Here is a 16997-nt window from a genome sequence, read left to right on the forward strand (position 1 = left end):
AATTCTATGAAACACCAACACAGAGGATAAATATTCTTCAAATTACCCAAAATTCCTGTCACTGACATAAAAGAAGGTGTCAGCTTGGCTTGAGACCAAGGAGGACATGAATCTACTGAGTTTCTCCTTCCACTGGTTATGTGTGTGGAGTTTGGTAGCCTCCATGATAAAGTAACAAGACAAGCAACTTTTTAGTTGGATAGTACTCAGAGGCTACCAATCCTTGCTAGCATCTCTGAAAGTGGGAAAACATCACCTACATTGTAGGATGGATTTCAAGGCTAAGCTGGTAAATATTTATAAGATATAAAGTCTGCCAGATAAATTAGGCTTTAGAAAGACAAAATGTTACTGCTATGCTGTCGGATCTCCAGAGATGACAAACTGCTACAAATCCCATCTAACCCCACATTTATTTCTGTAGAGATTTTCTTCTGCCTTTTCTCCAGAAAAAAAATAACAGAAATATGTCTGTTTCTAAGCTAGCTATATAATCAATAGGTGTACAAAGGTTAGTAAGATTACTGCAACAGAAAGTTAATCAAAACAAATGAAAATGCTCACTGATAGCATAGGCTCACAGTAAACTCCCCAAAGAGCAATCTCCAAAAAGAGAGCCTTCCTCAGTGACAGTCAGCACTTAAATGGGATCTAGGAGAGGTGGAGCCAGGCTCCATCCCTTCTGGTAGCAGAGGTGAATTGTCTTCAGCTGTGCTCCCGTGGTTGACTCATTCCTCGCCTCAGGTGGTCAATCAGAGGTTCAGGCCGTGATCAACAGTTCCCATACACTAGCTATATATTAAATACACAAAGGTTACTTCTTTTTCCCATTCTTATTAGATCCACTCATGACTATATCAAGATCTTAAGCTGTGATAGGACAGGGGAAATGGTTTCAAGCTAACAGAAGGGAGATTTAAACTCAAAACCCAACAAAAAGATGTTTTTTACAATAAGGGTGATGAGGCACTAGCACAAGTTGCCCAGAGAGGTGATGGATGCCCCATCCCTGCAGACAGCCAATGTCAGGCTGGGGGGGCTCTGAGCACCTGATGGAGCTGTGGGTGTCCCTGTTCATTGCAGGGGGGTTGAAGTAAACAGCCTTTAAAGATCCCTTCCAACTGCAATGGTGCTACAGTTCTATGAACTTCCTCGTATTCTTGACAGTGACTGCAGTGATTTCTGGGCAGAAAAAGCACATTCTGAGGGCACAGGCTTCCACTCTCCATCAAGTGAACCTTCAGAGCTGCAGCAACCCCAGGCTTCAAGCACACGTGAGCTGCCCTCATCACACGCGCACACTCCTCTTTGGACCCAGAGACACAGCAGGAAGGCAGCAAGACACTCAAGGCCCAAACCCGCTCTGCACACACAGCAGGGAAGCTCCCTGACCGTGAGCAGCCCTGCTCTGCCTACAAACGGGCAGTGGGCCTGACCCTACATCCCCACAGCCTCTCTGCGGACGAGGGCTCCTATTTAGCGACACGTTTCCACCGATGTTCCTTCACGCTCCCTCTGTTCACACCACTTCCATCCAGCCCCGCCCTCCCAGCCACCCCAACCCCCCTCCAGAGTCCCACTCGAGGCCGCGCCGAGGAGGAGCCCGCTCAGAGCCGCACAGGGAACGGCAGAGCCCGGCTCCTCCCCACCCCGCCCGGCCCGGCCCCTAGCAACACGCCGCCGGCCTCCTCGCCGCGGCCGGGCGCGGGGCGGGCCCTTCCGGTTCATGTCGGAGCTGGGCTCGGCGCGGAGGAAGCCGGGCGGCCATCTTGGCTCGTCAGGGAGCGGCGGAGGGGCGGGGGGCAGCTGGCGGCTGGTAGCGAGCGCGGGAGGGAGGACGGAAAGGAGAAGCGGACGGGCGGGCGGGCAGTTACCGTTCCCAGCCCGCCGGCGGCCCACGGGGTGTCGGCCTTAACCGGGCGCGGGGCGGGATGCGAGGAGCGGTGGCGGCCCGGTGAAGCGGGGGCAAAGAGCGGGGAGCCCACCCGGTGGGCGGCCTGCGCTCAGCCGCCGAGGGGCCGGCGAGACGGGCCGAGCCGCTCCGCTTCCCCGGCAGCCCCTCCGCCGTCCCCTTCCCCCGCCGTCACCGCCCGATGAGGCACCGCCGCTGAGCCCCCCGCCCGGCCCGGCTGAGCGTAGGATGAGCCCGCGGCAGGCGGAGGGCGAGAGGCCGCCCCGCTCCCTCGGGGGGATCTAACGCGGCCGCGGAGGCGGGGGGACACGGAGCGACGCCGCCCCCCGGCACCTCGTCCTTCATGGTGGCTTTCTGCGCCCGACGCCTCCCAGCAGAAGCGCGGCCCGACCCGGCCCGGGGGTGGTGTGCGAGTGCGAGTGCGCGCCGCGGGCAGCGCTGGTGCCCGAGCGAGGGAAAATGTCCACTCGGACTCCATTGCCCACGGTGAACGAGCGCGACACCGAGAACGTGAGTACCGCAGGCGGGGGGACGTCGCCCCGAGCGCCGCCTGCCTCCGTCCCCGGGCCGGCTTATCCTTACGTTTGTTCTCCTTTCTAGCCCGTTGAGCGCCGCGTGCCTCCCGGCAGACCCAGCGGCCTGCTCGGCTCTGCCGCCGCATCGCGGCGTCTCGCAGGAGCGGGGCTGCGCGGGTCCCTAACGCGGCAGGGAGGAGGAGGAATCCCGCCCCGGTGCTGCGCGCTCAGTGCCCGGAGCGGCCGCATCGCCTCGGAGCGAGCAGATGGCGAGCGCTGAGCGTCGGGAGGGGTGGGCGAGGTGACCTACATAATGGGCCTCTTCCCCGCTGGTGTGCGGGGTTCTGCACGGCGGTGACGCTGTCGGGCTCCGTCACCTGTGCCGATGGCACGGAAAGGTCCGTTTTATTGAAATCCGCTTCCGATCCAGAGAGCCTGTTCCTTTTTAATTATGTTTTTCTTAGGTTTTATTGACGAGATCGAGCCGAGCCGCTGTGTTAACAATCGCGCAGGTCATAGGCTAAAGGGGAAAAAATACAGAGGTGGTACCGCATGAGCAGGCAGCCAAAAATGAAGCTGGGTGGGAGCCTCCCTTTTTGCAAATAAGAGCTGTGCTTCTTCTGTATGAAAACTTACTTGATCCCGGGGTAATCCTGTCTGAGCGTTTTTCTCTTTCATTGCTGGGGGAAAATGCAGAGGCTGTGCAGAAGGGAGTTGTCAGTTGCTGTAGCCTGAAATGAGTCGATGGGTGAACTTGGTATTGAGCTTTCTGTAAAGGCTCTCAGGGGCTCTATAGAGATGAGATTCTTAACTTGACAGAGGAGGGTTTTTGTGAGGGCTTGCATATGTGTCTGACATAAAAGGTGGAAACTTTGGTTACAGATCAGGAAAAACTGTTGGATTGTTCAGCCCATAAATAGTCTAAGGAAGGTGATGGTTGCCCCATTGTTCAAAACAAGACCAGACAAAGCACTGGAAAACACGCTGCGTGGAACAATTACTGCATTACGAGGGATTTGGATTTTATTGACATAATAGGCACTTCTAACTTCTGTGATCTTTATTTGTTTTAGCACTAGATGCAACCTGCAGGCTAAGGGCTGCATTGAACAAAAAGCCAACTAAGCATGTTTGGTTGTAAAATCTCAGTGAGCTTCCTGCCTTGTGGAAGAAAATAATTAAAGTGCTATGTGACTCTTCCTATGCCGTGGGGAGAGGTGATGCAGCACACTCCAGAAAATACAGAGTTTATTCAGATAATTATTTTGTCTGTGGATAAACCTTACTGAGACTTTGGAGCTCCAGGTATACGCATGGAGGCCTTCCAGTAAATCCTTTTAGGTGCTGCTTAGATCAGGTTCTCCAGTGTGGTTAACTCCAACCCCGCTATGGATAGCTTAATGGTAGAAAGACTTAGCATGTGCTTGATGAAATGCATTATTCACAAGCAGAGTGTTTTAGCACTTGAAGTTAGGCTTTACATATCTTCCACTTAAGGCACCTTGTTCTCACTTCAAAACGTTGGTCTGACACTTCTCTTTAGTCATCTCCATAATTTAACATACAGGGATTGTCTGGCTTGCAGATGAGTCGCCTTAGGTTTTGATTAAGGCATATCTTTCAACTGCTGTGCTTTGGCTGGCGACCACAGAAATACCTGTAGGTAGTGATAGTGGCAGGAGGCAACCAACATGAGTCGCTTCCAGATCCGTTGCAGTGATCCCACAGTAAGGTGCTGCAGCCCTGGAGTAGCCCTCTCTCATGTTCTGACTGTTGGTGATCCAGGACTTCACCAAAATGGATACTTGCTTTGCCTTTTTAAAATTTCAGTCCAGGTTTAGTCTGGGTGAGTTACCCATAGGCTGGAAATGGATACAAAATTAACTGTTTTATTTTTAAATACAAAATGTAGCATTTTTGATGCATCAACTAATTGTTCTTCCAGCCTGAAGCCCAATGCTGTGTTTTCACAGGTGAACGGAACCCTTGATTTTCTTCCACTTAAGAGAAGTTAGTTAATATTCATAGGACTCTTTGAAGTTCAGATAGCTTAAGAAGTGCCAAGGTGTTCAGCCAGCCTTTGGGGCATGGCGGTGGACCCTCTCAATGCTGTTTGGAAGATTACCACTGCTAAGAAAGCCTTGGCTGGTGCTGAATGTGGTATAAGTGAGCTGATCGTATTTTATCCATGCCTGTACATGCAGTTTTGAATGTGGAGTTAGCCTCCAGAATGATGGTGCATGTAAATTATTGTCTATACTTGCAGTTAACCACGTTCAGCACTTGGCAGTTCCTGTTAAATAGACAAGGTCTAATTGTCAGCACTTGATTTTTTTTCTTTGAAGGTGGTGGATAGCACTGAGGTGCTTCATCATGCACATACTGCTGAAGTGGAAATGCTGTCACAGTGACTTTCCCCCAAAGCCACTGGCAGCCATCAAGCTGTAAGTGCCTCAGATTAAAGAATTTGGCGAGGAGTCACCTGGTGTTGAAAGGAAAGGCATCCCAGATGATCTGTGATCATAGGAACTTCACACTTGGGCAGTTGGGAGCTGGCTGTTTGCCTGCAAATGAGCTGGCTGCTCACCACAAAGGTGGAACAGCTCCTCACTGGTGATGTCTTTCACAGCAGTGACTGCCAGCTGCTCAGGGGACACAAGTGAAGGAGAGGTTCTCAGAATTGTCTCCCCTTCTCTTCTGCCATCTGCAGAATTGTGTCCTGCACATAAGAGAAATGGCATAGACCTTCATCCAAAACTGGAAGTGAAGGGTCAATGTAGAAGAAGGACTTCTAGGGAGAAAAGGATGAGCAATCCTATTTTAATAGTGATGAGGGGAGAGAAGATCCACGGAGGAAGAAAGAGTGTGGAAAGATGGTAGATGATGGAAAAGAGGAGCCACAGAGGGTTGTGCGTATGACAGGATGGAGGACAACCAGGAACAAAGAAATAGGAGCAGGAGGAGTGAGGTCCTGGAGAACAGGACAAATACCCATAAAAATTCCCAAGGAATGGCAAGATGTTAGTGTCGATAGAGAGAAGGAAATACAGGTGGTGTGGAAGGTTAGTTTAGTTTTTTTTTTAAGAGCATGAAATAGCAAAGTTTTAAACTGAAGTATTTAATTTGAACCTCTGTTAGTTGCACAGCTGTGTTTCTGAGGGGAAGAGAAGGTAATGTCAGTGCTGCAGACCATTCTGAATTCCAAATGTAAGTAATTTGAGTAAAAGCGAGACTAAAATATGCTCTTCTCTCCACAACTGTGTCTAATGTGAAAAATTTGCTATTGAACAACGCCAGTGTGATGGCAACTGTGCTTGTACAAGCCTGTACAAAAGGATTCTGTGCAGGAAAAGTGTCCCATTGAATTTTTTATTTAAAGAAGATTTTGTAAAGTTGAGAATAGATTCAAAAATTTACTTTTAAGGTACTGTAAAGCTTAGTGCTGCCTCTTGATTTATTATTACCAGTTAGATATGAAATGCATTAGAGCATTTGCAGACAATAGACAAGCTGGCATTATTCTATATATTATTTATCAGACTTCTCCTATTACGGGTAGATCCGTAATCAGAATGATTTCCTCCATGGTGTGGTTTTTTAAGAAGGGGATGATGAGGGCAGCATTGCCTGTGCTCTACAGTCGTGGATTTTCTTTTACAGGGACAGCTGTGACAGTTCTCTCATATTTTTCTCCAGTATAAAAGTGCTGAGTTAAATTGGGTAAAGGTGGAAGAATATCTAAAAGTAAATATTTTTAATCACTTCATCTGGGGTGTATTTTTATTTTTATTATATTATTTATATAATTTTCAAGAGCAGAAATGTTTTTTGTACATTTCTTAGTGCCTAGGATACCTGATAGCCCAGTACCATGGTGGTTGTACTCAACAACAACAACAAAAACCAATTAGGCTGTGTAGTATTGCCATCAAAAGGGGACAGTTGATGCTTCTGCCCTGCTGAACAACCTGTGCAGTATCATCTCATCACTGTCAGTTCCACCGTTGTAAGGCTGCTGCAGGAATCAGCCTTGGCTGCCCCTTCCCACCCGTGGTTTGTGTTGGCGCTGATAATCACGGAGCTGTACAACAAGTCTGGTCAGCTGTGTGATCTGACTGAAATGAATCCTTTAAAACAGTGGTTTTATTTCTGTTTTGTGTGGCTGTTAATACTGACACAAAGGAGAAAAGAGGACCATCCAGTTCAGATGGGAAAGGCTAGAAACATGTCTTAGAATTTTGGTTCTACTTGGTTTAAGCCAGCCTAAAGGCTAGGACAACTTAAAATAGGGTTGTTTTTTCTCTTTAACAAATGACTGCAGTGGTGCACCATTCAGATTGTGTTCTCGTGCTACTACCAGCTCACATTTTATTTATCTTTTACATTGTTTCAGTAGCTCAGAAAAACAGAATGTGGGAACCATATGCCAGAATTAGTTAGAAAATCAGACTTGGTGTTCCTGTTTTATTTATTAATACCTCTCAGTGTGGCTTATTAGAAGAAGCAGTCTGTAGAACAGAACGCAGCTATGGAAATTACTGAAAGAAAACGGAAAGAGCAGATCTGGTTTTTAATACCCAAAACTTAGTAGACTTCCTCCTAAGATTTCTTACCAATTCACTCACCTGCCAGATTCTCTGTTTTAATTCTAGTTGGGAACATTCCTGTTGATGTGAGCAGACAATCCCCAGTGACCACACATCACAGGTGACTTAAGCCTGAGGAATTCTAAGAGTGGAGGCATTTGTCTCCCTAATCTCCGTTTCATGTGATATTTAAATAGCATGCGTCTGCAACTTCCTCCTCCGCCAAGTAATGCTGCCTTGTTGGTGGCAGCCGGATCAGAAATGGAGGTTGCTTTGGTTTTGGCTTGTGTCGTGTCGAGGTTGGCTCTGCTTAATGTGGAGATCATCAGCCTCTAAAAATCACTGAGTGTGTATGAGGAATAGAGGCCTACTGCTGCTAAGGCATAGGCCTGAAAGGTGCTGAGCACACCTGTGATAACACTGCTGCCAGCCTCCCGGTGAAGCCCTCAGGTTAATAAGAATTCTTGGCCCGTAAAGCAGCAGCTCATTGAGCTCTGTGTGTTTGTGTACATATAAACAGAAATTAACTTTCAAATAAAATTTGTTCCTGCAGGGTTAAAGCCTAAACAAAATTCTCTATCTGCAAGCTCAGTGTGGTCTTTGAAAACTGACTGCGAGGTTTTTTTTTGTTTAGCATGTAATTACTGACAATGATGATTCTGGAAATGACTTAGTTGGCAGTATTGTTGATGAAGGTTAGAATATGGTTGGCTCTTCAGCTACTGTTCCCCAGGCTGATGTCAATAAATATCCGTTTTAATCAGCAGTAAAGAAACTTTGGCTTGAAAGATATGGTAAATGTCAGATCTTGATAATGTGAGGCAACAAAAGAGCTTTTAAAAAGCTTTTCTGACCGGCCCCAGACTTATCTTTTTGATTGTATAAGCAGGATTTCTTCACTGCTGTTGTTCAGCGCTAATCACGGAATTACAAATTCCCTCTTTCATACATTGTATGGAGTATGACCCAAACAGTATCAAATGCATCAGCACAGCCTGTAGTGGTGAGAGGTGAAGAACTCTAGGCTGAAACCTGCACGTCTGAAGGGCAGGCTCTGTCCCTTGCCAAAAGCTGTAGTGTGGGCTGCCAGCTCTATCCCACCCTCATCTCTAGGGTGGTGGTGTCCAGCTCTGTCACATACCTTTAGCACAGGCTGGCTATGGCCAAAATTTGCAAGTGTCTGAGAGCTGAGGGCGAGCCCCTCATTAGCAATGTTTCCTCTGTGCAGTAGGGAGGTCTATCACGCATCAGTCTGTGCCACCTGCCTGTGTGCTGCCCCATGCTGGGAGGAAGTTGCTGTGCTGTGCTGTTGCTGCCTTGGCCTCTCTCACTGCTGGTTTTTGCCCTCCTTTCTTCCTGTCCTCCACTCACACCTGTAGGCAGAACTGGGAATGTATGTCAAGAGGTATACAAAGATTGTATTTGCTCTTAAGGTTCTCTTTAAACCAGACAAATGTGACCTAATTAAACTGGCTATTCATTTTCCCAAAGTGTCATACCAGATAAATAAATGAGTACGACAGCAGGCCAAGAACTGTGCAGCAAGTCCTCCACCTTTTCACAGTGGAAGCATCCAAATTAGCATTTCCACTTCTTCGCCGACTACACTGTATTTACAGAAAGTCTCTTTATTTCTTGCTGAGTCCTGACCCTCTCAGTTGTTCCACTCGATCCCAGCAGCCACAATGGCCATTGCTCAGTGAATAAATCTGCTGTCGTGGGCTGGTAACTGAGTGCCACGTTGGATAGCATTTGCCTTTGTAAGTCAGCATTTAAAATTTCATGAGATGGAAGCCATGGCCGTTGTTCCTTAAGATTGATTATGTAGTGAGCTAATTTAAAAACCACCTTTTAAAGATATGTGATGAAGCACAAGAGTTATGCATACATAAGCACAGCACAGTGGGCCTGACAAGGTCCATCCCCCTCCGTGTCCTGCTTTGTGCACTGGTTAATGGTGCAAGGGAATTAAATACCTTACTGCTATCTTCTATTGTGTAATACAGGAAAATAATGTGATATTTTATAATAAACAATGATTTAAAGATTGAATACTGATTTTTAGATAGATAATTATGGCCAAGTGTTTGCCATGAAACCTCAGTCGTTAGTAGAAACTGAGGTCTTTGTTTTGACTTGCCGGCGGAATTCCTTTGTAAGCAGTCACAGGATACCTTACTCTGCTTTTTCATGGGTATATCTGCACAATAAGACACTCCCTCTGTGAATATTTTTAGGGCTAATCTCTATTCTCTTACCGTGAGTAGTACTCAGCAGTCTGTGCGTTCGAAAATGTATTAACGATAGATGTGAAGTAAAGTGCAACGGATTGTTAGGAAGAGTTGCAGGGAAGTTAGTCTTAAAATATATAACTTAAAATGTTTGGGTGCTTTGAAAGTCTGTGATGTGTGTCCTGATATGTTTTCCTTAAGTTACTGCTGTGAAAGATGTGGAGGGTGACAAATTCCCATGTGTTTATATGCCATGTACACAGGATGCAGTAATGAAGAGATCTACTTAGTGTCTCAAATGTTTATTGTGTCCTGGAATGTTTAGGTGATTAGTTATGTAAAGATGAGGCTGTAACTTTTTTAGCTATAATTAAAAATAGTGAATCTGCTGAGACTATCGCGGTTCTTGCTGGTCTGACAGCTCTCCCGGAAGCTCTGCAACATCTCTGCGTAGTGTTTCATGCAGACATGACAACAGCTAAGGTGGTAAATGTTCCTGGAGATTTTTGTAAGATTAATTTTTCTTTGTTCATTGGGTTGATTGGAAAGTAATTTTTGACACTGTGCGCCGTGACCACTTTAAACAAAAATGTTGATAGCATTTGTCCTCCCTGTTTCAGAAAAAACGCTTCCTATTGACCATCATACGGTATTTTTGCATGTCCTCGCCGTGCTGGATTTTTTCACGTTTTTTCAGCTCTTCCAGTGAATATCAGATTCTGTCTCTTCCTGGTGTTTCCTTAGCTGCTGGCACCTTTGTAATTATTACAACAACTTTGACAGTAGTCATCCCTTGCCATGTGGGTTTCAGTGCTCGGAATGTTAAGATCTCTCTAAGCATACAGATACTGGATAAAGCTTACACCTACCAGAGCAGTTTCAGTTAACCAGCACATTCATACTTTGTTTGCTTTTTACTTTTCTTTTTCTTTCTCTTCATGCTAATCATTGTCTGGCTATGAAAGGATGTCAGCTCATCATTGGGGGAAGGCTGTTGTGAAAAGGTGGGTTTTGTGTTGTGTTCCAGTTCCAGTTAGTGTTGGGCTCAGTCCCTCACAGTGAGGTCACACAAGTGGAGATGTTTTACTGCGTTTCCAAGTCATGGGTTGAGTATTAGCAGAGTGGTGTTGGGACAGGGGTCTAATTGGCTTGGAAACTTACAGGTTTTCTTAGAGGACCTCCCTACCATGTGCAAAACAAACAAAAGCAAGCCTTTGAAGTCTTCAAAAGATTTAGAAATTGAACCTGATGCTTGTTGAAATATAGAGGAAAACATTGTCTTCTCATAAGCGGCATTCAGGCAACCTTGATTTTAAAATAAGCAGGAGCACTGACTAGTCCACAAGCCCACTCATAGCATTTAGTCCCGTTCCTTCAGGTCTCCACTTTGAGGATGGCAGGCTTCCCTGCACCACTGTTTCTTCAGGAGGGGATAGGAGCTGATAGACTGCAATGATGCTTTTTTGCTGCATCAAAGTAGCTGCTGAGGAAGCTGCCTTTAGGAAGCTGAGTAGTCAAATGCTTTACAATCCAATGCCTGACATGAACTGTTCCTGGACCAGCTATATTCGTACTTTTTGCCTACGCCATTTAGCTTTTCTTCTGTGGATTCTTGAAAATGATTTGGGTAGAGTAGAAAAGCTATAACTAATGCAGGAAGAAGTTGAAGGGATAGATAACTGGATGGGGCCCTTTGGGGCTCAAAGAAATGGCTTTTTGACTTTGCACCTTTTAGTACTGTATGCTACCGACTTCTCTTCCTTCATTTCCATCAGTAAAAAAAAAAGAACCCACGTTGAAACTGTAAACCTGTTTCTGGAGTTTTTAGAAAGCTTGTCTTCTGTTCAGTATAATTCTGTATTTGACAGAAGAAGGACTTGCTGATAGATTTACTGATATGAGATGAAATAGAAGTCGAAATTAGGTATTGCTGTAAATGGACAGATTTCTATGGAGCTGAATGCAAGCTCTGAGCGAGTCAGTTGGAGAGAACTGAACTGCTTAGGAACACACAGCTTGATATTCCAAAAACACAACTGAAAAAGGTCATGTTTTTGAAAAGAAATAATCAGAGTTAGGGTGGAAATGCAAACCTCCATACAAGGAGATTATGTTAAATTTATCAACACTCATCCAGATAAGTTCACAGCTGTTAATTCCTGCCTTTAAGTGCGAAGCTAGAAAGCATGAAGAAAATGATAGGACACAAGAAGTCATTCCTCAACAGAGGACAATGAGGCTCTCAAAACATATTAACTGAAGTGTTTTACTACATTAAATAGAATATGTAAGTATCTGTTTTTTTATCTAATAATGCTTATACAGAGTAGGAGAATATGAGGAAGATGAGTTATGAATAGACTGTACGCAAGTTCTCTGCTTTGAGAGTACGGTGTACCTGATGCCCATGTCTGAACTGCACGTAAGGTAGGTCAGGCAGCTCAGGCAGTGTGTGTGCCTGTACCACGTGCCCAGATGTGGAAAGGTTGTCACCTAATTAGTTCTGCTTTACTTCCCTTTCTGAGGTAAATCATCAGCTCAGTGTAGTGCCGCATAAATAGGGCAGCTGTATTCCTGGAGTGCTGTATGTGAATTAAAAGTGAGCCTTCTTCTAACGCATCCAAGAAATATCCTCATAATCCTGTACAGGACATCCCAGCCCCTGGTTGCAAGGGATGGCAGTTTAGGAGGGTGTTAATATCTAGCATCAGCAGTTGCTGCTCTTTTTTTTCTAGCAGTCTGAATGACTGACATTTGAAGGTATTAGGAGCTGACAGAGAAATTCTCTGCATTACCTGTTACAAGGTGTGTTGGAAGTCAAAGTTTAGGGGAGTATAAAGGATTGGCATTGCTGTGCCACTGCATGTGGGGATGAAGAGGGCATCCTGGACATCCAGCATTGGCCTGGCACTAACGGCATGCAGAGCAATGAAATTGTTGGAACAGGATTTCACTGGCTTTAGTAGTTCCTTCAGCTGTTGGAAAGGATGCAGGTAGTCTTGTTGATCCTCTCCTTGAGAATGCTCTATTGGTAAGCACTTAGCAGTTGTTACAGGTCTTGAGATAGAATTGAAAATGTGGAGTTGTTATCAAGCTCTTGAATGTAGATCTTGTTATGGTTCTTATGCTTTTGGTTCTTGTGCCGTTAGTGGTTTGGAAGACATGTATACTGCCATTCCTAAAAACTAGGAGGAGATTGCTAAAATACTAAGTAGGTCAGGATGGGCCAATCATTAGGAGCATGTAATAAGGTACATGTGAGGAAACTGTATTGCACTGCAGCCAAAGGTAAGGTAATATTTGTGAAGAACCAGGAGTGAGAGTTATGCGTGTGAAGGGACTGGGAAGCAGTAATTCACAGAGTTGGGATTACTGTTGGGTGGTCAGATACAAATGCAGTCTCTGTGTTTTGTCCAACTGCAACAGCTGCTGCTATGGTGTGCGCAGCGCAAGCATGAACCCCACTAAAGGTGTTGGAGAAATTGGAATGCTCTGAAAAGAACTACAAGAAACTTTATCATTATCATACAAGAGTCTTTAATCATTCTTACAGCAGCTGCTTAGGGAGGCTATATGTATCTTATTAAAGTAAAGGGATTATGTGACCAGAGTAATTAAGTGCTGCACTGGAAGTAGAAATCTGGTAACAATGGCCAGGCCATAAAGAGAAGCCAAAGCCAGATTGACACTAAAACATTATATGTACTACCATTGATTTTTTTATTTTTAAATAGTAACTATTGCAACAGATTTCTGCGGGTTGATCTAGCCTTCCTATCACTAGTGTTTCATAAATGAAACAAATGGCTTTTTAAAAATAATTTGATCACAGCTGTTGCACTCAAATTAACAAACCGAGGAACGTAAGGTGCCAGAGTATGTGGTCACAGGGTTACATCAGGTTATTAAATAGTGCATGAACTTGCCAAGTGCCATGCAGGCATGTGTTTTGTTTGTTTTTTTTTTTTTTTTTTTTTCATTTCTGCTTGTACCACGGTTGTTAACTTTTCAGTTATCATCTCTCATTCCTTTGCTGTGGTGATTTCACACTGAAACCTGTCTGCCAGGTTTTTGGCTGTCCCTGCTGGGTTTCAGCAAGAGTAGAAAAGCTACAACTAATGCAGAAAGAAGTTGAAGGGATAGATAACTGCATGGGGCCCTTTGGGGCTCAAATAAACAGCATGGCAAGTGTTGGAAAGAGCAGAAGGGAATGCGGGATAAATGGAGATAACTTCTTGCTGCCCTATATGATACAGACTTCAAGGAGGGAGAAAGCAATTGCATTATTTGGAAAATAAACACCATTATATTACAGAAATTGTACTTCAGTCATACAGAAAATGTAATTTTCCCTTAAGAAACAGAACAGTATACTTAGACTACTTGAGAGGAAAACATACTTCTAAATCCTTTATTGAATGTTGTTTTCTTGGAGGCTTGTATATGTGCTGCTTTTTGTATTTATAATATGGTAAGCCTAATCCTTATTCTTGAATTCCCAAAGCAGTATAAAACATATGAAACAAAGCTTATTCCATTCTGCCAATGGATGACAAGATAGATGTCTCCACTAGAAACTGAGTAGATTTACCCATGGGATATACATTTGAAGATCCCTTTCTAAAGGTGGTGCTTTATGGAAAAGACGAAGCTACAAACAATATGTTAAACAGATACCTGAGCACACTGTTGCAAGTCCTTGTTGGCTGTTGGTGTAACAGATATCTAATGGTTATGTTTTTGTAAGTGAAAGGGTATTTGATACTGAGACGCTGAAACAGAGGGAATGATAGCTAAGCGTCTACGTACTTACATATTTGGAGCTAGATGATCTTGAAGGTCCTTTCCAACCCAAACCATTCTGTGGTTGTGCTTTTGAAGGAACCTTGAAATTCTATCCTCCTAAGCTGACCTGCATGCTTGAGTAGTGTTTGAACAGAAAAATGAGCTTCTCTGTGATTGGGTTATAGCAAAGATTTCATTGAGGCTAATGCTTTAACTTCTTGATGAATGCCACTGCTTCTGAAAACTATAATCAGCAAGAAGAATGAGCAAAGAGAGCAGAAAATCTTAACATTTCGAGAGGGGAGAATTAAGAATACCTTCTGCTTTTTGTCCTAAACCTCCTCTGGATGTCTTTAGACAGACAGCACAATGTAGGAATTCTGGGATGGCAGTAAATTTAGCCTGTTGTCTTATGTGGAGCCGAGCACTTGCTCCACATTTGCAGCCTACTGAGTGTATGTGACCAATGCTTTAATTGATGAGAATGGTGTATAGACTGCAGGCGTGAGCTGGGAGCTAAGGGATGTGAGGGGAACCTTCTCTTTCAGAAATAAGCTCTTTGCCAGGAGATGAAGAAGTATTATTAATTACTGTTAATTATACCTATTAATATTTGTGGTTTTTATATATGTTAAGATTTCTTCCATAGTTCTCCAGACTGTCTTGTGTATTTCCAGACATGAAGTTTTGTAGGAACAGGCATCTCAGCACAAGAAGAAAAAAACCCTCTTGGAGAAGAATTTTCATTTTATCAATAGTATTAAACTGTCTCAACATTGATATGATTTTTTTTCTTTATTTCTCAGCCTTATGTGTGTATGTTTTCATTGCAGCACACGTCCCATGGAGATGGACGACAGGAAGTTTCCTCTCGATCTGGGCGCTCTGGAGCTCGTTGCAGGAATTCTATAGCTTCCTGTGCAGATGAGCAACCACATATTGGAAATTACAGACTCCTCAAAACGATTGGAAAGGGGAATTTTGCAAAAGTAAAGCTGGCGAGGCACATCCTCACAGGCAGAGAGGTAAAGTGGTATGGGAATGAGTAACAGTGAATTGCTGTCATTGGGATTATCTCTTAAAATAATGCTGTCCGAGTCTGTGAACTTTTTACTAGAGATATTAACACTGTTTTAGGAAAAAAGCCTGAAAATAAAATCTGCATTTTTAGTTCTAATGATCCTCAAATAGCTTCTTTTGAAAAAGGTCTCTTAAATTTGCATTTTCTACAAATCTCTGTGCATGTGAATTACATTCAGGCTTGGTACCAGAATTCGTGTCTAAATTCTCCGTTCCTGGAAAACAGGCTGAATATACAGTAATCAAATAAGCTTGCTAGGAAGATTGCCTCTTGGTGTTGCTAACCAGCACAGCTCAGGACTATACTGGAAGTGGAGTCAGAAAAGGCAGTGAATCCATGCCCTTGATTATGGTGATCTGCTTGGTCTGGATAGCCCAGTACAGAGCATTTTCTGGTTAGAGTGATGCGTCTCCTAGGAGCTCTGCCAGTGTCTGCAGCTCTGGGAAGACATTCCAGTTTGTTCTGTGAGTCTGCTGCTCTGCTGTGTGGTGCAGACAGGCTTACTCTCCTATCTCTACATAGTGTTTAACTCAGCCCTGCAATTAGTTTCTGCATGCCACTGTAACATAATTAATAACTTCTACCTAATGATGGTTCTGATTTGGAAAGTTATGTTGCTGTTTGCTCATTACAGCAAGGTGTATCTTAGTGCTGATCTTATTAGTAGCAACACTACATACTGAAAGAGAGAGAAACTCCTTGTTGACCTATTCTTGACAAACCTGTGTAATTAGTGAAATGTTGATTAAAGCAAAAATTTTTGAAGAAAACTAAGTAGTTGATTATAGTACTTCAGGAGAATTTATTTTTATGAGTTAATATGGAATCCAATCCAATATCACTGGGAAAAGCTGAGGAGGCATCACTTTGCAAGAGTTGCTGAGAGGGATTATTTGTTTTGGTTTGGTTTTCAAAGCTGTCAGTTCTGGTGGTCAGCAGTTGCCTTCTGGTGTTAAAGTTAGTGCTCTTTCTTAGAAAAAGTTTTCAGTTAATTACTTTCCCATTAAATTTCCTTCCCTCTGTACTGGCTCTTAACACAGGAAATACACGTACTTAGTATTTCTTTGCTATTATTGTAGGTATGAGTGTTGGAGATAAGTATCATAGAGCCTATTTGCAGCCTTTGTGACACACTGCTTTGCAAAAATACAGCTATGGTTTCTTCTAGTTGAACACAGCTGTGTGCTGTTATTGTTTGAGATTTCAGCAAATCATGGGATGCCATCAAATCTTTGGCCAAACTTGGAAAGATTTAGGTACTAAGTTTTTGCAGCTCTCATGGGATAGATGCCATTCAGTCAATTCAAAGCATGAGTGCTTCCAAGGATCTGGCCATTGGTTCAGGGTACCTAAAGGAGTGCATTCCTTTGAAGGAAACAAGCTACTTTTGCAAGAATAACTTGAAGGTATTTTGAACTGTTTCTCCTTTTTTGTAGGAGAGATGTGCAAGACTTTCTTCCTGCTAGATGAACTATAGTGCATTGATAGTGGTTTCCTATGTTAGATGTATATGGCCAGCGTTGTTTGCAACATATTGGATGACGGTTTCCCCGCTGCCAGTAGTCTGCCCTTGCCCTTACAGAAGTTATTGGATCCGTCCTTAGATTACAGTTACCTTGTTCACAGCAGTTATGTTTGGTTTGGTCGTGATCATCATCAGCACTTTGTACTTTGAATCTTGTTTCCATTGCTAATTCTCATCTCCAAGCTTTTTTACACCTGTTTTCCACTGTCTTTGACACTGATTCTTAATTCCTTCAACAAACTTAACATAGGAGGTCAAACCATAGTGATGAAGGCCACTGATACAGGTATTGAACAGGATGGGTCATAGGTCTGATCCTTATAAAACTCTTATTTACTTCCAACCTAGTATCTCTTCACCCA

The 16997-nt window shown here is 43.9% G+C and overlaps 1 protein-coding gene across 7 annotated transcripts in view; it reads left to right on the top strand.

The window, feature by feature from the left end:
• The first annotated feature begins 2179 nt into the window (after positions 1–2179).
• The window catches only part of MARK3 (microtubule affinity regulating kinase 3), a 59628-nt gene continuing 44810 nt past the window's right edge, over positions 2180–16997 (top strand). Inside the window, exons 1-2 of one of the 7 annotated variants that reach the window (XM_042873170.1) lie at positions 2180–2422; positions 14863–15054. In XM_042873170.1, the coding sequence (XP_042729104.1) occupies positions 2372–2422; positions 14863–15054 (243 nt within the window). In that variant the 5' untranslated portion in view covers positions 2180–2371. The remainder of the gene's footprint in view (positions 2423–14862; positions 15055–16997) is intronic. The other 6 variants (XM_042873181.1, XM_042873191.1, XM_042873228.1 and 3 more) reach the window with 6 other exon arrangements.

Source organism: Lagopus leucura, unplaced genomic scaffold, assembly GCF_019238085.1.
Source record: "Lagopus leucura isolate 7727_CA_CO unplaced genomic scaffold, USGS_WTPT01 Super-Scaffold_1, whole genome shotgun sequence".
In the NCBI taxonomy this organism is placed as follows: domain Eukaryota; kingdom Metazoa; phylum Chordata; class Aves; order Galliformes; family Phasianidae; genus Lagopus; species Lagopus leucura.